Below are 27,876 nucleotides of genomic sequence, written 5' to 3'. Positions count from 1 at the left end.
CCCGTTCCACTATCTCCCTACTGGGGTCTTCTATTTCTATCCTACACACCTCCACTGAGTCTCGTTGTGACACCTCATTCCATTGTAGTGGGTCCATGTCATACCAGTCGCTCTTCAACAGCTTCCTTGTTTGTTGACATACGCTGCAGTGGGTCCATAGCAGCTCTCAGCTCTGTGGCAAGAGCTTGCTGGCAGAAATCCACAGAGCACATTAGCTCCCTCAGTGCAGAGAGGATCTGTGCTTCCATTTGAATGCAAAAGGGGTAGTGGTGGTGTGAGAATAAAATCTCTATCAGCCAAAGTGGTGCGTAGACAGCTTCAAATATGGCAATGTGCACCCTGCTGTGAACTCAAACAGCTAAAAGGCCTTTACACCATTGTTTTATAAGCAATTCTCTACTTTTGTCCCATATTATGCAGTCCCCAGATTCAAGTATGATAATGAGAGCCGAATATAGCGATGTGCAAATTATTATTATGCCATATGTTAATGTTTCAGAACTCAGGCTCCAGGAACTCTGAGATGGTACGTCCGGCTGCTTCGGCAGTTGGCTCCGCCCCCTCTTCAGATATTTTAAAGCAATTACTGCTCTCCCCATTTGTCCGCTCTAAAGGAACTCTAAATGTTCTGTACTACATTTTCCTGTGAAAATAACAAAATTGACATTCAGAGATTGATTCCCCTAGGCTTACCTTGATATTAATTATTATAAACAATCAGATATTACAGTTTCTATATTTTTTGTGCTACATAAACATTTCAAAGGCAGGTAGTATGTTGATGGAAAAAGTTAGGGTTTCTTTGCAATAACTTAAAGGGATATAATATCTATCTAAAATATAATGCTTCAAAAGGTTTTACAAAGCTTTGTTTTTTTTAACTGATTTTACTTATTCTGAATAAATCTTTTTTTTTCTCTACGAGAGTTGTCTTTATCAGCCAATAAGCAGTAGATGAATTAGTTGTTCATGATCAGACACTTCCTATTGTTTTTTTCTTGGTACAAAACTATGTTTAATATGTTTAACTAATAACTACTCTTTCTAATGCATGATAGAAAAAATGAGTAACATATTTCTTTAAAGTGAATGTCAACTATCAAGAATGAGTGCCCGGTTTTTAAAAATACTATTAAAAACAGGGGCACTTTCATTCATGAAAGTTTATATTTCACCTGTTTTGTTAAAACACTTACCATTTCTTCTTGAAGCCGGAGAAGCGATTCCCCCTCCTGCCACTCGTCACTTCATATGTCAGCAATGATGAATCCAGCTTCCTCCAATCACGGCGTTGCCCCAGGCAATGATTCCCCTGGGGGGGAAGCTGTGATTGGAGGATGCCGTATTCGTCATTGCTGATGTATGAAGTGACGAGCAGCAGGAGGGTGAAATGTAAACTTTCATGAATGAATGTGCCCCTGTTTTTAATAGTATTTTAAAAAACCGGGCACTTATTCTTGAAAAGGTTAACTTTAAGGAGAGGTGAAAGGGACTTTAAACCCATTTAGAGTGTAATAATGTTTTTAACTATGCATAGTAAAACAGCTTTGCAATACACTTTCATTATTTATTTCTCCCTCTTTCCTGTAATCTGACACATAGCTGTCCCTAAATGGCCTCTATAGGGGTCGATCCAAATCTAGTCAATCATGTTTAATGGCTTTTTTCAGCTCCTGACATACCTTTTTGGACATCAGAATGATCACAGTGCAGGCAATAACACCATTTCCATATTTGAAAAGTATCAGATTGGATATCAGTGCATGAAAAGAACTCAACTGCAAGTTATCAACTAAATATGAAAAACACAATGGACACATCAAATTCAATAGCCCATAGGCACTTTATAAATGCTCAACAACCTTAAAACACATATTGGAGAAATAATAATGGCCACCGATCTTTGCATGAAAACAAGATGGCACTGCCCATGTCAACAAAGGTGATGGCCCTTTTTGATGAAGATTGAATAGCACCAAATAAAGAACTATCTTGAACCCCTCATCACCATTAATTCAATATGAAAAACACAAATTAAATATGTATACACAATATTAAAAGTTGTGGCATGCAGAGAGAAAGGAGACTGTCAAGAGAGGATTCTGGACCAGCAGAATGAGGGTGGATGGTCTGGTCAGTTTGGGGGAGCACCTGGGCAGCCTGGAGAGCAGTTGTATATTTTTGTGTATCAAATTGGTTTTCAATAATGGACAGCCATTATCAACCATTAACGGTGACTTTGTTGGGGAAATGGAGATTGAATATCATAGGAGTTAGACAAGTGCATTCGGTTTTGAATTTGTGCATTTGCATTCATGACGAAACACGGATATTCATCTGTTTTCACAAAACGAATATCCAAACAAATGCATTAACTAAATGTAAAGAAAACAAAAAACGAAAAATGTCAGTATTAATTTGTTTCCTTTAAATTACCTTAGCGGTTTAAAATACTTACCTCTAGTGCAGTGGATAGCCGCGCTAATGCAGACACTTCTGCATAGATTGCTAATACTCCACTGCACTCCACTGTAGCAAAGAAACATTTACATTCGTTTAACAAAAACAAATGTTCCACAATTATTCAGTACACTAGCACAGCAGCCAGATATTCGGAAAACTAATGTTTCTGAATATATTGCCCGAACCAAATTTTTTACCCTTGCACATATCAAATAGGAGTTATCAAGCTTGGCTTTGTTTGACTTTAAATATCAAATGAGGATTTCAGGAAGATTGGAATCAAGGGCATAATGACAGTTGCTGGATGTGGCTATTGAATGAAAATTGTAGCAAATAGGGTGTTAAAGGGACATTGTACAATAGATTTTTCTTTGCATAAATGTTTTGTAGATGATCCATTTATATAGCCCATCTGGGAGTGTTTTTGTAAAAATATATAGTTTTGCTTATTTTTTAATAACATTGTGCTGATTTTCAGACTCCTAGCCAAGCTCCACTGTGTCAGATGTATACTAATGTATACAGACTTCAGATGTCTTCTGTTTGTATAATATGTATTTTCATATACAGGGGAGGTTCTGCTATCAACCCCTTTCAGTGGGTGTCCCAGGCTAATCTCATCAACAGTGCTATATTGGGAGCTTCTAAGTAGGTTTTTAAAAGGTTTTATACTGGATTCTTATATCAGTATCTGTGCATATTATTCTTTATAGCAGTGTCTATTACATACAGTTAAATTAAAATCGATGTATACTGCCCCTTTCAATGTTTTCACACTCACCTAGTATGAAGTGGCAGTCAAGATGCATTAAACCTACAAATTGTCATACTATAGTTAATGGTGCTATATTTATACTGCATACGCGTAATAGAAACAGATATGTTTCTGTATCTCAATAGCAAACATTAAAACAAAAGAAAAGTACTTAAGCACATATCTTACACATTTATAGAGTGTCTCATTGTACCTGAGCATCAGGTTTAAGCAGAGGTCAAATCCTACAAAAAAAAGATTGGGAACTCCCCATGACTTCCACCCTCGCTCACAATTAATATTGTTTATATATATATATATATATATATATATATATATATATATATACACTGTATTTATATGTATATTATCTAAAGACTTTGGCTAATGAAAGCAAATTAAATCCAACGAAGCGTTGAATGGTTGCCTTTGGGCCTGAGAATCCTCCTCTGTCATAGAGTCTCACCCACTTAAAGGGACAGTCTATACCAGAATTTTTATTGTTTAAAAAGATAGATAATCTCTTTATTACCCATTCCCTAGTTTTGCATAGCCACACAGTTATATAAATACACATTTTACCTCTGTGATTACCTTGTATCTAAGCTTCTGCAAACTGCCCCCTTATTTCAGTTCTTTTGACAGACATCCATTTTAGCCAATCAGAGCTGGCTCACCTGAACTCCACATGTGTGAGCACAGTGTTATCTTTATGATATGCATGAACTAACACCCTCTAGTGGTGAAAAACTGTCAAAATGCCCTGAGAGAAGAGGCAGCCTTCAAGGGCTTATGAATTAGCATATGAACCTCCTAGGTTTAGCTTTCAACTAAGAATACCAAGAGAACAAAGCAAAATTGATGCTAAAAGTAAATTGGAAAATTGTTTAAAATGACATTCTCTATCTGAATCATGAAAGTTTATTTTAGACTAGACTGTCCCTTTAAGGTGCAATAGTTCTATCTCTGCTGAGGTGAACTAAATAATCCAAGAGCAAGCCACACAGAAATATAAGCACCATGTCTAATACAAGATAATAAAGATAATATTCATAACAGGGGTGATAACACAGCAGGACCGCTGACAGTCTTACATTTAGTGTTTTGTAGTAAGTGTTACTGCCCATTACTAGAGGAACTCACTATCCCCCTAACCAGACTGTGCTCCAGCTCCTCCCAGCAGCAGCAGTGTTTATTGAAGTGTTTCTGTTCTCTGTCCAGAAGGAACTTAGTTCCTCCTGCAAAAATAGTGCAGGAACTCCGTTCCCATGCGTTCCCGCCCGACTTGACCCCTGGGTTTAAGTGTATTTCATACAGCTCAAAACCTTTCTATCAAAATAGTAAATATTAACAATTTAAAAAGTTCATGTTATAAAACATTTATGAATACTACACGTACAGTCTAGTCAAAATTAAACTTTCATTCAGATTAGGCTATGCAATTTTAAACAACTTTCCAATTTACTTTTATCATCAAATTTGCTTTGTTCTCAGGGTATTCTTTTTGGAATGCTAAACCTAGGTAGGCTAATATGCTATTTTTTAAGCCATTAAACTGCCTCTTATCTCAGTGCATTTTGACAGTTTTTGACAGATACTGCTAGTTCATGCGTGTCATGTAGATAACATTGTGCTCACTCCAATGGGGTTACTTAAGAATCAGCACTGATTGGCTAAAATGCAAGTCTGTTAAAAGAACTGAGATAAGGGTCAGTCTGCAGAGGCTTAGAAACAAGGTAATCACAGAGGTAAAAAGTGTATTAGTATAACAGTGTTGGTTATGCAAAACTGGGGAATTGGTAATAAAGGAATTATCTATCTTTTTAAACAATAACAATTCTGGTGTAGATTGTCCCTTTAAGTGGGTGAGACTCTGTGACAGAGGAGGATTCTCAGGCCCAAAGGCAACCATTCAATGCTTCATTGGATTTGGAGATTGTCTCTTTAATGCTTTTTTTACATATATACACCAGTACATTCTTAAAAGCATTTCTACTCTATGGCCTCTATTTAACAAAGTCTGTCGGACCTGATCCAACAGTGCGGATCAGGTCCGTCAGACCTCGCTGAATACAGAGAGCAATACGCTCTGCGTATTCAGCATTGCACCAGCAGTTCACAAGAGCTACTGGTGCAACGCCGCCCCCTGCAGACTCACGGCCAATGGGCCGCCAGCAGGGAGGTGTCAATCAACCTGATTGTACTCGATCGGGTTGAATTCCGGCGATGTCTGTCCACCTGCTCAGAACAGGCGGACAGGGTTATGGAGGAGCGGTCTTTGTGACCGCTGCTTCATAACTGCTGTCTCTGGCGAGTCTGTAGGCTCGACAGAAACACGGGGCATCAAGCTCCATTCTGAGCTTGATAGATAGGCCCCTATATCTGCGCTAACCAAACATAGTGGGAGATTATTTTTCATGCTGTATATTTTTTTTTCTTCTAAAAATAAAACTTGTAATAATATAATATAGTACTGGGAAAAAATCATTTTACATAAAGATATACAGTGTGCATTGTAACAATTTGTTCTGAGAATAAAGAACAGCACAGAGACCTAATACAAGGCCAAATACAAGAGCACCCCATAATTACCCAAACATTACATATGCAAAATGTATTTAAAGAACATAAAAGAACATAAAAGTAATACAAGAAATGTTTTAATGTGTTAAGTATTTTATTATGGCACCAATGCTTGAATATGACTATGTGTTTAACCTCTGCAAGGTTCGTTTTGTTTATCTTGTATAACTGTAATAACCATTTTTCACCAAGGTTGTCACAATGGAGTTGAATCAATTCTTTAGAAAAAGTGATCTAATGATTTTGTACAGAAAATTACCATTAAAGTATATGAGGATTGTGTGGATAAATCAGTTTTTAGTCTTCTAAAGGATTGGAATCAACTCCAGTATGTTTTATTGTTAATTTTTACAGTTATTTTTATATAATAAAAGCTATGGTAATGTTTTATTATTATGATGATGATGATAATGATGATTATTATTATAATTACTACTACTGCTATTTAATATTATCCATGAGTATATAATATCAAATATTTTGTTAATGATTAGTAGCAAGTAACTTGTTATTGAGGTATTTGTTTTTTTATTAAAGCATGTTTTTGATTGGCCTGCAACACAAGCAATGAATGGGCCATGTTATCAACCAGTCCAGTTTATTCAGCCAATACCTTTGTTACAGATATTTACAAATGTGCAGTTATTCTTGTGCTTCTCATTATCTCTGAGGAAATATGAAATAGCGTGCGTAAAATACATAAGATCATAGATATTGTGTAAACCCTGGTCTTTGTTAGTAACAAATTTGCGTTATGTACGTTTTTTGTTTTGTTCTTGGCTGGTGACCAAATTAATATTGGAACACTAATTTGTTCAAAGGGCTCTTTTCTAGACCACAATATTATCTGATTAGGAGCTTAATAATATTACATTGATTATCAAGATATGAAAAAGAATATTCAAATACTCGTAAACAGCTCTTCTTGATGTTTACACCATGAAAAAAATCAATATTGGTTCTAAAAAAAAAAAACGAATAAGGGCACTTGCTGTATTATAATACTGTTAAATACACCAATATTTGATTCAAAAACAAAAATATTTTTTTTTATGGCAAAGGTATTCAAATGAATAAGTAGAACTGCTTATAAATACATTTTTACACAGTATTTCCAGGTTTGCCTGGGGGTTTTGGTTCAGAGTTGGAAAATTTAAGTAAAATAGAGAAAAGCTATAAAACAAAGGAAAACCACAGGCTTTATAAGTAGGAAGGATCTAGAAAGCAATAAAAATAAAGCCAAAGCATACTGCATAATATGTTTGAATGCAGGTTTTCACTTAAAGAGACAGTCTGGTCAAAATTATTCAGATAAGGCATGCAATTCTAAACAACGTTGCAATTTATTTTTGTAATCAAATTTGCTTTGCCCTCTTGATAGTCTATGATAATTTCTTAACCCTTGAAAGCCGCTTCATCTCAGTGCATTTTGACAGTTTTTCACAGTTAGACATTACTACTGTGCTATATAGATAATATTGTGCTTACTTCCATAGGGTTATTTATGAGTCAGCACTCATTGGCTAAAATTCAAGTCTGTCAAAAGAACTGAGATAAGGGGGCACTCTGCGGAGGCTTAGATAAAAGGTAATCACAGAGGTAAAAAATTTATTAATATAAACATTTTGGTTATGCATAAATGGGGAATGGGAAATAAAGGGAATATCTATTTTTTTTTAAACATTAAGCACTTTAAAATAGACTGTCCCTTTGTCCAAAAATATTCATGGTATATTATTAATAATATTAATTTATGACGTGTCATTTTTTATAATTAGCATTTTTAAACCTCCAAACTATTTTGGATGATCATATTTAAAGTGATAGTAGAGTTACCAATAACGGTCTACGAAATTGAATTATACCTTAAAATTTAGATATAGTTTCATTCATGAAAAGTTTATAAAAATACTTAATAAAGTTGCTATTTGTATTTTTTATGTCTGTAACAATACCTTGCTATGGCAGCCTTGGTTAGCTATGCTTTTAATGCTGACGCTAGCCAATCATTTTGTTAGCCAGCTGGCTTGTGAGAAAAAAAAAATCAAGTTCGGGGCATGCATTATTTTGCACGCTTAAATTTGCCCATTTGCGGATGTGCAATAATATAGTGCTCCACTTGTAATCTAGCCCTAAGAAGGGCAAAAGAACACAGACACTGGATACAAGAAAATTGGAAAAAAGTCTTATGGACAGACAAATTTAAGTTTGAGATTCTCTCTATACACAAAATATATCTGTATATACTGTATCCATATCTGTATATATTCATATAGGTTTATATTTTAGGGTCAGTCCATCCCAAGTGGTCAAATAATAGTCAAGCTGGTTGCTTGAACTTTTTTAATTTTCCTAATTTTTTTTTGAGTGATTACCTCTATATTACAAATTTCCCAGTTTTTTAAATTGTATTTTACTTGGATTAACCACTGCAGCCATCTTTTTTTATGCCACACAACACATTTTGGTTATATAAATGTTTTACTCAAAATCTCAGTTCTGGATGGTGCTAGCTACTTGAAACAAAAACTGATATCTAGAGCACATTACAAAGTACATGTACATAAATACACATTTTGCACTTTCTTGTTCCATATACTTAGAGCTTAAGTCCTAATGCAGTGATCAAGATTGTTGTATGGTTCCACTTTTAGGGTCAATTTACAATGGGAAAGGTTCAAGTCTCGGCCTATATTTTTTTTAGGTAAGTATAGTGTGCATGAAAAATATTTCAGATTTGAGACTAATTCTTTTTTTCTTTTCTTATGGGGGCAGGAAAGCGCACTTTTTTAACTTTTCCCCTCAAGTTGTGTTGATTATATCTGTTGGGGGAAAGATAGGAATCTGAAATTTCACATATATAAGTGCTCTATGGTAGTATTCCTTTGGGTCAGAGCTAGGGCTTGTAGAATCTGGGGAAAAGCATACTTTATTCATACATTTTGAGAAATGAACAGATGTAATAGTAGCATAACACATAATGAAAATGAAGAGTATTTCATAGTAATTATGTTTATGATTTAAAGCAATTATGTTTATGACTGACAAATCACAAGTTTAAGCTACATATTTGATCATTCAGTCTCTCATAAATGTTGTGGAAGCATCCAGTGGCAGTAGCCAACTCAGTAAGTGTCAGTTTTCTGAGAACATTGTTCATGAGAAACCATGCTTTGTCCTTTTCAGATATCTTGAATGATATGGGTAGACAAAGAATTTTACAAAAACATTACGGTTTTTCTTGCTGATGTCCTCAATCAAGCCTAACCACCACTGGTTATCATAGACACAAGCAAAACATCCATTATTCATGAGATCAGTGGGACAAATTTCCTCAATGCATGTACTTCAAAACTGTCCTAGAGTTTCAGTTCATAAAGTTCAGTTTCTTCCTCACTTTTAAATTTATTTTCAAAGTTTCAGAAATCCTTCCTACTTAATCTTTCGAAGCTCTTTTTATTTTATCTGCACTTATCTTCCTAACCTTGGTCGCAGGGGATATATCAAAAGCAGCACAAGCTGAGTCAACCTTCTGGAGAGAATCTTTCGGTAGTACATTGTCCTCACTCCATACATGTGTCTTTTTCAACATTTTTTTTGTATTAAGTGGGACACTGTGACCTACAAGGGTTTTAGAGGATAGTTCTTTTTCCTTTGATATGTGCTCTAATCAAATTTCTCGTAGTCTTTTTGTAGTAGTTTTGTTGTGATATTCCAAGGGATTACAATTTACCAAATAGATGCTATTTAAATAGAAATTTGTTTTCATGGTACTTTCAAACTGATGTAACATCACATCCTACCCTTGAAAGCGATAACTCTTTTTTCTGAGCTGAAGTCACTTGCTGCTTTTATCACAGGAGAAGCAACACTGTAGCTCTATTTATGACACTGTTCATTTATAAAACACCAAATTGAACACTGCATTTCCATATTTAAATAAAATCTATTCACCCATTACTTGAAACTAACACACTTCAGTTTACAGCATCTAACTCAAATGAATGCCACCAGCACAACAAGCTTTGTCGACACACTTGCAGGTTTGGGGTTGCCCAGACATGATGAGACAAGTCTTCCTGCCCTAATGTCATGTTTGTGCCTGTACCAACATGATAGGTCATCCTGCACTGTAGCCAAAATTAAGTGTAGTAACATTTTAGACCTCACTGAAAATCATAAACATAATTACTGTAAAATACAGTATATTTTTATTATTTGTTATGCTTATACTACATCTTTTCATTTTTCAAATTGCATGAATAATGAAGGCATTTCCTCAAATTTCTACAAGCCCTACTTCTGTAACCAGTGCAATCTCAAATTCAAAATTATTACAGCCAAAAGCTACCATTGAAGACTTATATCATCCATTCTGGTCCCCCACTAGAGATAAAAAAAAAACACAAAATTGAGGGGTAAATAAAAAAACAAATTGTGATTTCTTGCTCCCATAAGAAAAAAACAAAACCTAAAAACAATTTAAGTACTGAGACTTAAAACCTTCCCATTTATACATTTACCCTAAAAGGGGAATTATCTGCATTCTTGATCACTATAAGTCTATGGTATGCAAAATGTTTATATGTTTAAAGGAGCTTGGACCATCCTGAGATTAGATATTGAGCGAAAAGTAAAATAACATTAAAAAACTGGTGATTATAATTATTATTATTTATTATTATCGGTTATTTGTAGTGCGCCAACAGATTCCGTAGTGCTATAAACAAATGCGGAGTACAACAAAACAATTATACAGATCAAATGGGTAGAGGGCCCTGCCAAGAGTTGCACTGTTGTAGTCAGCTCTTAAGAAGGTGATCTACAAACAGATGGACTCTTAGGCTTACATGCTAAGGGGGTTCAGGGGATAGCAATGGAGGAGAGGAACTGGTATAAAGAAAGGTTAGCGCAGGTTATATGCATCCCTGAACAGTAGAGTCTTTAGGGAGCACTTGAAGCTTTTAAAACTAGAAGAGAGTCTTGTGGAGTGAGGCAGAGAGTTCCACAAGATGGGAGCCAGTCTGGAGAAGTCCTGTAAATGGGAGTGTGATGAGGTGACAAGAGAGGAGGAGAGTAGGAGGTCATGAGCAGAGCGAATGGGACGGGAGGGATAGTATCTGGAGACAAGGTCTGAGATATAGGGGGGAGCAGTGCAGTTGAGGGCTTTGTATGTCAGAATGAGAATTTTGTGTTTGATCCTAGAGGCAAGAGGAAGCCAGTGAAGGGATTGGCAGAGAGGTGCAGCAGATGAAGAGCGACGTGTAAGGAAGATGAGTCTGGCAGAGGCATTCATTATGGATTGTAAAGGAGCTAGGCGGCAGGTGGGGAGACCAGAGAGGACAGAGTTGCAGTAATCGAGGTGGGAAAGAATGAGAGAGTGGATTAAAATCATAGTTGTGTTTTGTGTAAGGAAGTGTCTAATTTTAGAGATGTATTTAAGGTGGAAGCGGCAGGCTTTAGCCAGTGATTGAATGTGAGGAGTGAAAGAAAGATCTGAGTCAAATGTGACCCCGAGACATCGGGCATGCGGGGTAGGGGTAATGATGGAGTTGTCGACAGTTATAGAGAGATTGGGGGTGGAGAGTGTATAAGAAAGGGGGGAAATAAGGAGCTCAGTTTTAGAGAGATTTAGCTTGAGGTAGTGAGAGGACATTCAGTTAGAGATGTGAGAAAGACAGTTAGTGACACGGGTTAGCAAGGAAGGAGATAGGTCTGGTGCGGAGAAGTAGATTTGGGTGTTGTCGGCATACAAATTATATTGTAAACCATTGGACTTTATTAGGGAACCTAGTGATGACCTGTAGATTGAGAAGAGAAGGGGACCGAGGACAGAGCCTTGCGGTACTCCGACAGAAAGTGGTGATGGGGCAGAGGAGGCCCCAGAGAAGGCTACACTAAAGGTACGGTTTGACAGGTAGGAAGAAAGCCACAAGAGGGCTGTGTCACAGATGCTGAAGGATTGGAGGGTTTGGAGCAAAAGAGGGTGGTCAACAGTGTCAAAGGCTGTGGACAGATCAAGGAGGATAAGCAGAGATAAGTGGCCTTTTGATTTTGCTGTAAGTAGGTCATTGGTAACCTTAACAATTGCTGTCTCTGTGGAGTGATGGGGATGAAATCCAGATTGCATTGGGTCAAGGAGGGAGTTTATTGTAAGGAAATGGGATAGGCGTGCATAAGCTAGTTTTTCGAGAAACTTTGATGCAAGAGGGAGGAGGGAAATAGGGTGGTAGTTGGATGGGGAGGTAGGATCAAGGGAAGGTTTTTTGAGGATAGGTGTGAGCAGTGCATGTTTCAGCGATGAGGGAAATATACTGGTGCTGAGGGAGAGGTTGAAAGTGTGTGTGAGTATAGGGGTAAGGGTGGCAGAGAGGGAGGGGAGTAGCTGTGAGGGGATAGGGTCAAGGGGACAGGTAGTGAGGTGAAAGCGCAGTATAAGTGCCAAAACTTCTTCCTCAGTAACAGGGGAGAATGAACTAAGTTTAAGGTTATGTGGGTTGTGGTTGATTGAGAGCATCTGAGGGGGTGAGAGAATGGAATTATGTTGAGAGCTGATTTCATTTCTGATGGAGTCGATTTTGTTATTGAAGTGGTTGGCAAAGTCTTGAGCTGACAGTGAAGTTGTATTAGTTGGTGGGGGAGGGCAGAGAAGAGTATTGAAAGTGGAGAACAAATGTTTTGGGTTTGAAGAAAGATTAGAGATAAGAGTAGAGAAGTAGTGTTGCTTATGGAAATTCAGTGCAGAGTAGTAGGAGTTCAAGATAAATTTGTAATGTTGAAAATCAGCTGAACTCCTAGATTTTCTCCAGTGCTGCTCAGCAGTAGGGGAACATCTGCGTAGGTATCATGTCAGAGGAGTATGCCAGGGCTGAGGATGAGTGTTTGATTTCCAAGCTATGGTAAGAGGGGCAAGATTGTCAAGGACGGATGTAAGGGTGGAATTATAGTGGCAGATAGATTGGTCAGGGCAGGAAAAGGAGGAGAAGGATGAGAGGAGAGGTTTGAGGGAATTAGAAAGCTGTTGTTGATCTAATAACATAATTCTTCTGTTTAGATTGGTGTGAGGAGCAGAAGGAGGGAGAGTTGTAGGGAGGGATGATATGTTACAAGTAAGGAGATGGTGGTCAGAAAGAGGAAAGGGGGAGTTTGTGAAGTTTGAGAGAGTGCATCAATAGCTAAAGATCAGGTCAAGGGAGTGGCCATCTTTGTGAGTGAGAGAATCAGTCCATTGTGACAAACCGAAAGAGGAAGTGAGTTGCAGAAGTTGTTTTGCAGACGAGGCAGTGGGATTGTCAAGAGGGATGTTGAAGTCACCAAGAATGAGGGAAGGGGTGTCTGAGGAAAGGATATTAGGTAGCCAGGCAGCCAAGTGATCTAGAAATTGAGCTGAGGAGCCAGGAGGATGGTATATAACTGCAACACGTATATAAAGAGGAGAGAATAAGCGAATCATGTGGGTTTCGATTGAGGAAAATGTGAGGGAAGAGATGGGATGTATTTGTTGAAAGGTGCAACGAGAGGAAAGTAAAATACCTACACTACCTCCTTGTCTATTATGAAACCTAGGAAAGTGGCTGAAGTGGAGACCCCCATGTGACAGAGCAGCAGTGGGTGCTGTGTCTAGGGGAGAGAGCCAGGTTATGCAATACCAATACATAGAGGGATATCATTCAACAACAAAAAATTAGGAACATTTAAAAAGGTGAAGCACTTGAGATGGATTGACTATTTGCAAAAAATAATCATTTATATATATTTATATATATATTTAAAAATACAAATAAATAAGCGCTTGAGCAAAAACAAACTATGTATAACTTTGAGGACACAGTCCTCAGAATGCTAAATATATTCCCAACAGTTCATATGCAATTATTAAAACTAGTTTGGTCCATGCATCCAAACTCTGCAAAAATAATCTCTTTGGACACTACATCAAGTAAATATTATTCATAAACAATAGAAGTGCTTACTTTCTAATTTCAACTAATACACCCACTAATGTGGTAACAATTATATTTTTACTTTGAGCACAGTTAGTGCGCCTCTTGTAATCTGGCCCAGAAATTTTATGCAATTATTAAAACTAGTTTGGTCCATGCATCCAAACTCTGCAAAAATAATCTCTTTGGACACTACATCAAGTAAATATTATTCATAAACAATAGAAGTGCTTACTTTCTAATTTCAACTAATACACCCACTAATGTGGTAACAATTATATTTTTACTTTGAGCACAGTTAGTGCGCCTTTTGTAATCTGGCCCAGAAATGATTGTGGATCCTCTTAGAAATATTTATATCTGAAGGAAAGACTGGACTTGTATTATCTAATCTGAATATTGTAGCATATCTTACTACCACATACACAGTATATATTACATTGGATTTCTAATATCAGCAGAAAAATCCAAGAGGTACGTATTGCTCTTGAGCGATGTTAATGCTAGACATGTGCAACAGTTAATAATTAGTTGGTAATGAATATTCTAAAAAATTAGTTTCAAAATATTCATTTGCTGCATAATTCGGTATTCGTTTCCTATGAAAACAAAACAAATACTGAAAATTATGTAAAATTTACATTTGTTGTCATTGAAACAAATGTAAATGTTCATTTGCTGCAGGTGACACAGTGTCACCTCAAGGCTTATACTTCTCTACCACGCTAATCCTGAGACTTTTTCAGGGCAGCGCTAATAGGAGATGATCCAAAGGTCCCTGGGCTGGCAATATTATTAAAGAATGCTCGCCAGTTCTTCTATTTCCCTGGTGCATTTTCATATGGGGAGGAGATGCAGACATTACAAAAGTGCACAATAAAATTCATATTTTAAAAAACTTACAAAACAAATAATTGAACTAATCACACAGAAATATGTAGAAAAAGATTGTATTGCTAAGGTGAATTAAAAATTGTAACAAAATTCTTAACCAAAAATCGTATTCTATCAAAAATGCCAAATTTGTATGTTAATTACTTTAATTTAAAGGGACACTGAACCCAAATTGTTTCTAGTGTGATTCAGATAGAGCATGCAATTTTAAGCAACTTTCTAATTTACTCCTATTATCAAATTATTTTCATTCTCTTGGTATCTTTATTTGAAATGCAAGAATGTAAGTTTAGATGCCGGCCCCCTTGTGGTAAACACACTGTGTTGTTCTTGCTGATTGGTGGGTAAATTCACCTACCAATAAAAAAAGTGCTTTCCATGGTTTGAACCAAAAAAATAGCTTAGATGCCTTCTTTTTCAAATATAGCAAGGGAACGAAGAAAAATTGATAATAGGAGTAAATTAGAAAGTTGTTTAAAATTGCATGCTCTGTCTGAATCATGAAAGAAAAAATTTAGGTTCAGTGTCCCTTTAAGTACACTGGGTGTGCAAAAAACACTTAGAAATTTCTACTCTTAATTACAAAATACAAAGCATAATTCTTGTTCTTTCATAAAATGGGCTACACATGAGCATTCCATGGGCATATATGAAATTGTCTTTCTAATCCCAGCGTAATTCTGTAAAAATGTTTGCACTATAGATCTCACATTTTGTTCTCAAACAGTCAAAATACTTACAACCCTAGAAGACAAATATATACATAAGAAAATATAGGCAATTGTAAGACGCTATACGCTGAAAGTAGCTTAATGTTATTTATATTGGCTGCCCCCTGCTCACTGCTATCTTCTCTCCATGGTGCAAAGTGTCACTTTCCAGCAAGCTCCATTACTTTCAATAGGAGACATCTCGCCACTCTCAGGGACTGCCCCGTTTCTACAATAATTCCACCAGGTTAGCCCCTGTGAGGCTCGCCAAGATAAAACACGTCTGAAATTGAAAGGTTTAGATAATCGGGCCCTTTGTGAGGCAGGCAAGAGAGCATGCACTAAAGGGCCATCTCTTTTAGTGCAGGTTCTGGGATCCACCAAACTAAGCCTACTATTAGTGCTCCCTGGAATCAGTGAAGAAGGCTCAGCTTTAGTGAGGTCCCCCAGAGCGCTAGAGGTAAGTATATCACCTTTAAAAGCTAATTTAAAGTAAATTAATATATTCTAATGAATTTTGTTAGTATATATTTGTTTTCTTTAAATAAGTTGGTGCATTCATTCGGACATTCGTTTTGTGAAAATGAAATCAATATAAATATTTTTACTACAAATATGCATCCATAACTAAACAAATACACAATGCTCTCTGTGTCTTTTCTGCTCTCTCTGTCTGCCCTTCTTCTAAAACTTACTGCATGTCCCTATAACAACAGTCCCGACACTATCCATATCTCACCCTCCCTTCTCTGATCCCCTATGCTGTCCTCTCATGAACTACTCTGTTTCCTTAGAAAAACTTCCCCCTCTAACTCTCCTGTGTCTAATCATACGCACTCCTAAAAGTCTCACTTTCACCTTCTGTTACTCTCACTGCTACTACTGCTTGCTGCTGGTGATGTCTCTCCTAACCCTGGCCCTGCAGCAATCACCACACTTTTACACTCTCGCTCTGTCTCCCACTGCAAAAACTCTAGGTCGTACAATACCAACAATCTCATCTCCATTAACCCACAGGGCTTATCCCCTCTCTTTTCTTGTGCCCTCTGGAATGCTTGCTCCGTCTGTAACAAACTTACAACTATTCATGACCTGTTTGTTTCCAATGCTTTCAACCTTTTAGCAATTACTGAAACCTGGCAATCTTCTTCTGACACTGCTTCCATTGCTGTTCTCACACATGGTGGTTTCCACTTTAGCCACACACCTAGGCCAGATGAGAGACATGGTGGTGATGGCATCTTACTCTCCCCTCCTGCTCCTATCAGTACCTATCCCCATTTCCATATATCTAATTCTCTTCCTTTAAAGTCCATTGCATTTGCCTGTTCTCCCCCCTGTCTATCAGAGTGGCAGTTATCTATCGCTCCCCCTGGACCAACCTCCCAATTCTTTGACAACTTTTGTGCCTGGCTTCCTTGCTTTCTCTCTACAAATACACCTACTCTAATTCTGGGGGACTTCAACATCCCCATTGACAACCCATCTGCCCCTGCTGCCTCTAAACTTCTTTCACTCACTAACTCCTTCGGCCTCTCACAATCCACCCTATTCCCTACCCACCATGATGGACACTCTATTGACCTGGTACTCACCTATCTTTGCTCTCTCTCTGATGTTGCCTGTCACCTATTTCCCATCTCAGACCACCATCTGCTCACCTTTAATCTTAATATACAGGCTAAACCTACTTCTCCCCCCCCCCGCACCTGTAGAAATCTGCACACTGCAGACCCTCCCCAACTCTCCAACCTTATTCAAATATGCCTCCCCCACACTTCCTTGATATCCTGTCCTGACCTCGCTATAACCCCCTATAACAATGCCCTCTCCTCTGCACTGGACACTCTCGCTCCGCCCCAATTTAAGCCCCACGTTGTCAGCTCCAGCCCTGGCACTCCCAGCAAACAAGCCACCTTCAAAAATGCTCCTGCACTGCTGAACGTGCCAGGTGGAAATCCAGCTCTGAACCTGATTTCATGCACTATAAGTTCATTTTTCACTCTTACACCTCTGCCCCTTCACCTAGCTAAGCAAATCTACTTCTCTTCTCTTATATCCACTCACTCCTCAAACCCTAAAAGACCCTTCTCCATTTTCAAATCTTTCTTCTACCCACCTGCACCTCCCCCCTTATCTGCATTCAGTGCTCAAGACCTGGCTGACTACTTTTTCAATAAAACACTTACCATCTGAAGAAACATCCCAACACAAGCCAGCAATCTCCCAACTTCTCTCCCAGTCACCCCCTCTGCCACTCTATGCACCCATCTCCCAACCACTGAGAGAGAAGTGGCTTCCATATTGTCTTCCTCACAGCTCACTAACTACCCACTTGACCCTATTCCTTCATATCTAATACCTTCTCTGTCTGCCACCCTCTCTCCGGGTCTTACTCATATATTCAACCTATCCCTTTCTACTGACTCTTTCCCTGCCTCCTTCAAACATGCAAAGTCACCCACATCATCAAAAAACCCTCCCTTGACCCTAACTCTCCTGCAAACTACCGTCCCATATCATTGCTCCTGCTAGCTTCAAAAATCCTTGAAAAACTAGTTTTGGATCGCCTGACCCACTTTCTGTCCTACAACTCATTGCTTTACCCCCTGCAATCTGGCTTCCGTCCCCAACACTCAACTGAGACTGTCCTCACCAAGGTTATTAGTTATCTCCTTTCTGCTAAAAACAAAGGCTACTACTCTATACTCATCTTACTTGAACTCTCTGCTGCCTTTGACACTGTTGACCATCCCCTTCTCCTTCTGACTCTCAGCTCTCTTGGGCTCTTTGACACTGCCCTCTTCTAGATTCACTCTTATCTCTCTAACTGTTGTGCCGCACTGCTCTAGCTGTTGCTAGGGACGCGGCACCTTCTGTCTGCTCGTTAGCTAGTGGGGAGTCGGCTCCTCTCTGCGTGTGGCGGTGACATCATCGCTGCATGCTTCCTCCTGTAGAAGCCGGTCTGGATCTCCTGTGGTGCAAATCCTGCATCTATTTAAGTAATGTCAGTCCTACCTATCACTGCCCAAGTATAGGTGTTACTTACTGTTCTCCTGGGTGTTATTGATTTGTATGCAGGGCTGTTATTTTGTTGCTTACCCCTGCTTATCTGACAATCCTAGTGGTTTACCCCTGGACTACCTTACTGTTGTTGAACCCTGCCTGCCTGACCATCCTAGTGGTTTACCCCTGGACTACCTTACTGTTGCTGAACCCTGCCTGCCTGACCATCCTAGTGGTTTATCCCTGGACTACCTTACTGTTGCCGAACCCTGCCTGCCTGACCATCCAAGTGGTTTACCCCTGAACTGCCTTACTGTTGCCGACCCCTTTCTACCTGACCACCCTAGTGGTTTGTCTTTGGTTTCCTGCCTGTTGCCACCAAGGACTGTCCTGTCTGTGGTGAGTGCCATTCATCTCATATTGCAAACCTACTCTACTCTTGGATATTCCATATCATTCCGGCTCGATGCCGGGATAACAAGACCACTGGCTGAGTTTGGTCTGATAGAGGAGTATCCCACGAGCATTACACTAACAGATCCTTCTCCATCTCTTTTGCTGGTGACTCCTCCTTTCCATTGCCTCTGTCTGTTGGAGAACCTCAAGGCTTAGGGCTCGATGATATATTGTTCGCCAGCTCAAACCTTATTTTCTCGCTGACACTCGCCGGGCTGCCCCGGTGCAATGATCGTAAAAAAGGGGCAGTCCCTGCGAGTTGCGAGATGGCTCCTATTAAAAGTAATGGAGCTAGCTGGATAGGGAAACTTCGCTCCTTAGTGTGAAGTTAGCAGAGAGCAGGGGGAGCACTTTAAAATTAAAATCCTGCAGCCAATATAACTCACATTACGCTGCTTTCTGATTATAGCATCTTACATTCGCCTATATTTTCGTATGCATTTGTTTTTCTATTGGGGTTATAAGTGTTCGTATTGTTTTGACAAAAGCTTGCCACCTTTTAGTTGGCGAGAAAAAACTGTGATATCTGCAGTGCGAAAATCTTTATAGAATTACGCTGGGATTAGTGAGACATTTTCATATACGCCCATGGAACGCCCATGTTCAGCCCATTTTACAAAAACACAACAATTACGCTTTACATTTTGTATTTATAAATTCAAATTTCTGTTTGATTTTTGCACATTCAGTGTACTACAATTACAATTTACGCTGTGAATATTTAATTTGATTTATTCCTGTGTAAATTAGATACTAATTTTACGTTTTTGTTAACATACGATTTTTGGTGAAGAATTTTGTTACGATTTTTGATGCACCTTATCAATACAATTTTTCCCTGCTTATTTTTGTGTGAATGATTCAAATATTTGTTTTGTATAATGTTTAAAATACGAATTTTGTTGTGCACATTTCATATGAAAATGCAGTATACGCCCCTTAGCGAGACACCCTGTTTTCAGGGTAAAAAATGGCTTTAGATCATTTCACAAGGGAAATAGAAGGAATGGCGAGCATTCTTTAATAATCACGCCAGCCCAGAGAGCTTTAAATCATCGAGCCCTTAGTCCTCGGTCCTCTACTCTTCTCTATTTACACTTCTTCACTGGTTAAACTAATCAACAGCTATGACTTCAACTATAACCTCTATGCTGACGATACCCAGATACCTTTCCACCCCTGCACTCTCTCCTTCTCACATCTCACATCAGCGACTGCTTATCTGGCATTTTCTCCTGGATGGCCTCTTACCACCTAAAAATAAACATGTCCAAGACCGAACTACTTCTAATTCCCCCCTCTAACACTACTCCAGTTTCTAATTTTCACTGTTGGCAGCACCACTATCTCCCCATCACCCCAAGTCTGCTGCCTCTGAGTCAAACTTGACTCAAATCTGTCCTTCATTCCCCACATCCAATTGCTCTCTTCATCCTACTGCAACCACCTACAAAATATCTCCAAATGTCATACGTTTCTGAGTGCTGAAACTACTAAACAGCTAATCCACTCCCTGGTAATTTCCCGACTTGACTACTGTAATATCTTACTATCTGGCCTCCCTCTATCCCACCTCTCTCCCCTTCAATCCATCCTAAAAGCATCTGCAAGGCTAATCCACCAGAATTAAATTCAAAATTCTCACCCTGACCTACAAAGCCCTCACCAATGCTGCCCCACCCAACCTATCCTCACTCATCAACAAATATACCCCAGCCCGCTCCCTAAGATCCAACAATGACCTGCTTCTTGCGTCCTCTACCATCACCTCCTCTCATGCTACACTACAGGACTTCTCTTGTGTGGCACCAACCCTCTGGAGCGCACTTCCTCGAGCTGTCAGACTTGCCCCTAAACTCTCCTCCTTTAAAAGTTCCCTAAAGACCATTTTGTTCAGGGAAGCTTATCACCCGACTCAACAAATGAACTTCACTTACAACAGTTGCCCTCATCTATCTCCTCACTAATATCATTCTCACCCCTTGCAGTCCCCACCTCCTGTTTCCCATCCTCCCACCCATAGATTGTAAGTTCCCACTGAAATAGGGCCCTCAATTCCCCTTGTATTTGTCTGTAAAATTTTGTCTCTTATTGTATTGTTTCTCCATTGTACTTTTATCCTTGTACCCATGGGTAACGCTGCGGAATCTGTTGGCACTTTATAAATAAAGAATAATAATATTAATAAAATGTCCAGTTCATACTGCTGCTTGCATTTGTGTGCTCCACCTGTAAACTGGCCCTCTATTTGCTATTTAACATTTACTTTAAAATTATAAACATGTCAGTGTTTGAATATATTATTTTAATGTTAATTCAAATGAACTGACTATTATATGCTGTTTCAAATGTTTGTTTCTTACAAATTTCTTTAAAAATAGCAAATATAGCATTTGATATTGCAAATGTAACATTTTCTTTGAAACTACGTCACAATGTTCATCAGATGTTCTACGTTGTTTTTTAATGTAAAAATGTGTCAATAATACATTGTTTTAAGTTAACTTAAATAAAGTTGTCCATTCCTAATTTAAACTGAATCATTTTTTACTTATAACTTGTTAAATTGTAGCAAGTGTTATAGCTGTGAAGTGATTTTTTTCAAGTTTTAGTACTATAGATTATGAATTATATATGAGAACAATGCATTTTTATTTTTGGAACTTTTGATTACATTTAAATAATATGAACACATTTGCTATTACTTTCAAATTATTTCAACCATTCTAAATTCCTGACAACTAGATCCTGTTTGAAGATTAGATTTTGCTTTTACATTACTTCAAAAACCATTAAAGGAATATTGTGCTGCTACAAGGAAAAAAACTGTTCAAACGACGTCAGTGTAGATTCTCATTATTTTGTTTCGTATTAGTCATAATGATTTGTAAATGAGGCTTTACATCAATGAAACATAAGACAATATAGCAGTATTTCAGATACAAAATGACTGACTTTGTAAAGAATGTGAAGTTTTAGCTTAAGATGTATTGTTTGAAATATGGATTTTTGGTAGCATTTATAATGACAGTACATTTTCTTCGTTCAGATATAGAATAAAAACAGTAACGCTTTATTTATCTTTCTAGGTGCTTAACCACCTGCATAAAAAGTTAAGGAACATGTCAAAGAAATCAGAAGCTTCAAAGAAGAAGGTAATTATCTTTTCTTTTATTAAACTGAATATAAATGTTCACTTTCAACATAAAAACAATGGAATGCATTCTTGTCTTTAAGGTTTTATGGGCTTATACATCTTCAGCATACTTCTTTGTATTCAAAGGAATTTTAGGATTTAAAAAAAAAATCTTTATTTTTCAAAGTAAGATAAATAAATGAACATCAGTACATTTTTTATAGCCACTTGTATATGTTCTGATGAATGCGCTTAAAAAAAGAGTTTTGTAATTCCCTGATGTTACGTAAACAAAAACATTTATTTGTTTTTCACTTTTAGTTTTTATTGAGAATTGAAACCATTATTTATTTGATGTAACTCTCCATACAGTACTTAAATGTTAAACAGACTTTCATAATCATTGTGCATGAATACATTAAATAACCCTTAGGGTATGAATATAGTAGTATAGTGTTTTATGAATATGTGTCACAAAGTGTTTTGTTCTAACTATTATAATGCTTTGGCTTTCATTACTACATGTAGTGAAGACTAATATTAGGTTTTCCATAATAAATACTTTTGTGCTAAATAAATGACCGATGGAACTGAGATGATAGCTTTATTTCTCTGAGTATACTAATCGCTCAAGCTTTTAAGATGTCAAAGCTCTAACTCATACTTGATGTTGAAACCTAGAAGAAATTAAGAGCGTGGATGAAAGACACCATATATTTTACTATGATTTAAAAAGAAACAAACATTTTTAGTGGTTTTGCAAGGCTGAATAAAACATAAACATAAATATCAAAATGCAAAATATTTTCCAAGGACTTATGCTGTTAAAAATCATTACATTATTTTATTATATTCTTCCATTGACAAGGTATATGCATCAAGTATAAGATAAACAGCTGATATTCCAACAGTAAATACAACTTTTCCATACTTAAATGGACAATAAAGTCAAAATTAAACTTTCATGATATACTTAATATTCTTTAGATTTACTTCTGAGTTACTACTGAAATTGTACAAAGCCACCAGATATTACCAACAGGTTCCAATATGCTGTAGCAAGTGCCAAATACAAACTTTAAATTGAGATGAACAGACAAACTTTCCTGGTTCTGGAGACAGTATGCTAATTTTATTAAACTTTCCAATTTAATTCTATAATCAAATTTGCTTTATCTTGGCATCTTTGTTGACCAGTATGCTTAAGAGCAGTAATGCTCTAATGAGAGCTAGCTGAATACATTGAATGAGTCAAAGACAAGAGGAGTATTAGTGCAGCCCCCAAACGAGCAGTTAGTACCAGCAGTGCATTGTATTCTTTTCAATGCAGGATACCAAGAGAACAAAGCAAATTTGATAAAATAAGTACATTGGAAAGTTTTTATAAAATTGGTCGCCATCTCTGAAAAAGGGAGGTTTAATTTTAACTTTACTGTCCCTTTAAATCTGTTAATCCCATTTTAAAGTTTATATTTGCCACCTGCTACAGCATATTGGAACCTGATGGTAATATCTGCTGGCTTTTTACAATTTTAGTAGTAACTCCTAAGAATATTTTAATTTTATTGTGTGGTGCACTGTACATAGCATCTGTATAGTGTACAGTAAACATTTTCATGTATTCCTATATGTATAGTGTTGTATTTGTTTTGATGTGTTTGATTTGTTTGTTATTTGTTGTTATCTTTTTATTTTTGCTATGCAAAATTGGTAAATCTTTGATTCAATTTTGTACAACATTTGGGCATGTTGGTTCTGTTGGACCTTGTTATTTTTATGCATAGAGCTCATTTTGCTGTTTTGTTACACCTTTAATGTGGACGGTATTTGTAGTTTTTTTAAATATTTAGTTTCTTGTTTTTTTTTTTTCTTTTTCATTTAAACCTGAGTCACAGGTTACAGTTGATCTCCTATAACCTTTTCTTAACTTTTTTACATATATATTAAAGAAATCCACTTGTACTTTACTAGTTTTAGCTACATATATTAGAACAAATAGCACTATAATTTCTTTGCTGGATTGTAAGCAAAGATATTCATGATATCACCAGAGTTAGCCAGATATCACGTATTCTATTTCATTCTTTCTCTGTCTTGCACCTCACTTCAAAAGCTGGACTGTTTACTGGAACCGTGCCAGTTGCAGTGCTGAGATGTTATAAATACAGTCAAAAGCTACATCAGTATTATTTTCCATCCAATATTTTACACATTACTAGAAGGCTCATTTTTCATCACCCCAGATTTTGAACTAAGGTCATTTTTTTGGTACATGTTTGACAGTTCTTCTTAGTTTTAAGTGTGTATTTGGCAAAAATATAGAACAAATCATATATTATGGCAGTGCATTTGAGTTGGCATTAGATAATCAAAATAATCACTTCTCTGAAAATACATTGCGTATTAGAGACACTAACCTTGTTTATATTTATTATGACTAAATGTTCATTCAAAAGAAATCAAATATAATACACATAAAAATAACAGAAAGTAAAATGTTAAAATACAAAAAAAAATCTTCAGAGTAAATAAGAAATCACTAGACTATCAAATTGATATATATATATATATATATATATATATATATATATATATATATATATATATATATATATACATATATATTATTGTGAACCCAAAAATCTCTCATAACTCTTACTTAAAATTAAGTAAAACCTCTTGTTTCAGAGTGTACAGACTGCATTACAGATTTATTTGTTTTATATTAAAGTGAGATTGTGTACTGTTATATAACATTACATCTGTATTCCTTTTATTAACACTGTTTTTTTCTGAGGATAGTTTTTATTTAAAAAGCAAGAGAAATTCATTAGCTAGATGTTTATACATACATACAATTTAATTCATGTTAAAAAGGAACACCAATGAAAATATCTATGAAACAACAAATGTTCAGTGTTATTACTTATAATGTACTCAAACAAAAGTTAAAAATCCACATTAAAAAGACATAAGATAAGCATGAAGCTCATATTTTTCTTTCATTAATCAGACCACAAAATTAAAATTTACTTTTATTATCAAATTTATTTAGTTTTCTTGGTATCTGTTGTTGAAGTGCATACCTCGGTATGCTCAGTAGGGTGAACATGTCTGAAGCACTATATGACCATACTTTTGCAACTGTGCTTTTAAAAGTATTTAATGTTAAAATTGTATGCTCTGTCTGAATAATGAAAAAACATTTTTGGGTCTCATAACCCTTTAAATTGTATGTTCTGGATTATGAAAAAGCTTCATGCCCCTTACATTATACATGTGAAATAATTTTGTAACATGTAAAAACTTTTTATACAAATCTTTAATATGTTTCAAAATTATATATTTGATATGTTAAAAAAAAAGAACTTTAATGTACTGGCTACATTTAGACTCCATTCAGCAAGCGCTAAACAGGTGTTGAACTAAAACAGGCGGCTCCAATGCTTACATTCTTGCTTTTTCAAATAAAGACACCAGGAGAAGAAGAAAAATTGATAATAGGAGTAAATTATAAAATTGCTTAAAATTGCATGCTCTATCTGAATCATGAAGGTTTAACCCTCTCATTCCCGGGACTTCCAGACAAAAACTTGCCCCGAATACCAGAGCATTGTTAGCATTTTTGCTATCACAAACAGAAATAGAGCCTTGTTTTTTTATTTACCTATCAAATCTAAATATATTTTTTAAGTAGACAAACCAAGGTATTGATCTAGGCCCATTTTGGTATATATTATGCCACCATTTCACTGCCAAATGCTATCAAATAAAGAAATTTGGTACTTTTTTCACAAACTTTGGGTTTATCACAGAAACTATTTACATACTGATTGTGCAATCATGGCACAAATGTTTGTAAATGTTTGTCTGGGAAGCCCTTTGTTCAGAAATATCAGACATATATGGCTTTGCCATTGCTTTTTGGTAATTAGAAGGCCACTAATTGCAGCTGTGCACCACACTTTTGTCTGTCCATATTAAAAATATAACATATGAAGGTGATCCAAAGAAATATCTGACAAGTTACAATATTATTATGAAAAATATGCAAAATGCTTCTTTTTTTTTTTTTTTTTTGGATCACCGCCATATGTTATATTTTTAATATTAATCAATAAAATGCAGTGAGCAGCATTTTTCACTAAGGGCTAGATTACAAGTGGCAGAGCATTTTTTTTCCCTGCAATCGCGAAAACTCTGCTAGAGTTAAGCTTTTTGCACTAGTTGGGTTGTATTCATATTACAAATTTCAAAAAATCTTATTTTGCGCTAGCGGTAACCCGAATCGTGCGAAAAACCTAACTTAAGCTTTTACGTGAGCGTGCATGTATTCCCCGTAGAAATCAATGGAGAAAAACAGTGAAAAAAACCTTACACCCGTGATCATGCAACACCTTTTCGGATTAGCAAATGTAAAATATTTACAGTAAATACATATTTAAAATCTTTATCATGTTTTCATCTACTTAACTGTAAAGGGCACACATATTTAGTAATGTATATTTATGTGTCTCAATGCTAAAGCCATTTGCCTGCCTTTTTTTCTAACACCCGCAATCTCCTATCTTTGAGCCATTATAACTTTTTGTGCAATATTTTTATTATTTTTTTTTTTTATCAGACGGTGTTAATATAAGTGTAACTGTACTTTGTAATGTATTTCTGAAGTATTTTGAGATATTTTTTCGTTTCGGGAAACCGTTAACCACAGCTCTGAGTTAAAGCATAAATAGCGATTGCACTAGCGCAATCACGATTTTGCTCCACTTGTAATATCAGCGCAATGAAAATGGCTTGCAAAAACATGATTACGCTGGAGCAAAACTGTTTGGCCTCACTTGTAATCTAGCTCATTATAAACAGATACAGTTGATAATTCAGCATTAGAAAGATAAGGTTTATGCGCTATATCTAGGTAGTAATATCATTTAATTTATAAATTAAATGAATAAGACTATTGAATTTTAATGCAAACATGAACGGTCATATACAGATGTTGCTGGAGTTGGAGAGCAAGCTTAATATATAGATGCTTAATAATGATAAATATCAACTAATATTTACCCTGTGTAGTTTATTTTCAAGATAAAATTACAAGGAAGGATACAATGATGTAAAGGGACATTAAAGTTAATTTTGTTTCTTGCATAAGCCAAAGAATATTTGTACCGATATTTGTTATGGGAAAAAAATGTGTTTTCCTGAGCTGCGTAAAATAACTTACTGTTTTCATGTTTGGGCAGAAACTGTAATTAATGAGTAATTAGATATAAAAATAGAATACATGAAATAATGTGCAGGCGTGTAAGTGTTACCATTATAAAATTATTCATTTTCCCCAACCATAAAGTAAAAAGAATGAGAGATTTTGTATTTGTCTAAGAGAGAGAGATAAATTGTTTGACTTTTGTAGAGTTTCCTGTATGATGATATATGCCAAAATGCATGATGGCATGGTCAGACCAAAGTTATCATCATTTGTAAGGGAATAAACCATATTGGGGAGATTAGTATAATGATAATATCTATTTATTTCTTGAGGTGGTGAGGTCCATGATTCCAAACTTGGGAATTAATCAACTGGCCACCAGGAGGAGGCAAAGAACGCCATACACCAAGAACGTAATTATCTCTCTCACTTCCCTGTACCTCCTAGTCTTTCTTTGCCTCTCCAGGAGCAGGTGAAGATTGAGGTGCTCAGAAATTTATTTTGAGAAGAAAGGGGATTGTTGATCCTGTATTCACCTCCATAAGGTGAATCCTTGAAGAGAGGGGCATAGGAGCATACAGGGTTGTGCAATGTAATTCTCCTGCGGGAGTTATGGTCAAAAGCCTACCACAGGTGTCCTGGGATTTGCCCTTCAGCCTCCTCCTGCTTGGCCATGTAGATGTATTCCCTTAGGTATCCTCTAATGTCTAGTGCAATAC

The 27,876-nt window shown here is 36.6% G+C and overlaps 1 protein-coding gene across 1 annotated transcript in view; it reads left to right on the top strand.

Moving 5' to 3' along the window:
• Positions 1-27,876, top strand: part of GALR1 (galanin receptor 1) — a 761,312-nt gene that overhangs the window by 407,547 nt on the left and 325,889 nt on the right. The window contains exon 2 of the mRNA XM_053714847.1: positions 21,899-21,964. Within this exon, the coding sequence (XP_053570822.1) occupies positions 21,899-21,964 (66 nt within the window). The remainder of the gene's footprint in view (positions 1-21,898; positions 21,965-27,876) is intronic.

Source organism: Bombina bombina, chromosome 5, assembly GCF_027579735.1.
Source record: "Bombina bombina isolate aBomBom1 chromosome 5, aBomBom1.pri, whole genome shotgun sequence".
Lineage (NCBI taxonomy): Eukaryota > Metazoa > Chordata > Amphibia > Anura > Bombinatoridae > Bombina > Bombina bombina.
The sequence above is the reverse complement of the archived record's forward strand: the minus strand, read 5'-3'. Positions and strand labels throughout refer to the sequence as shown.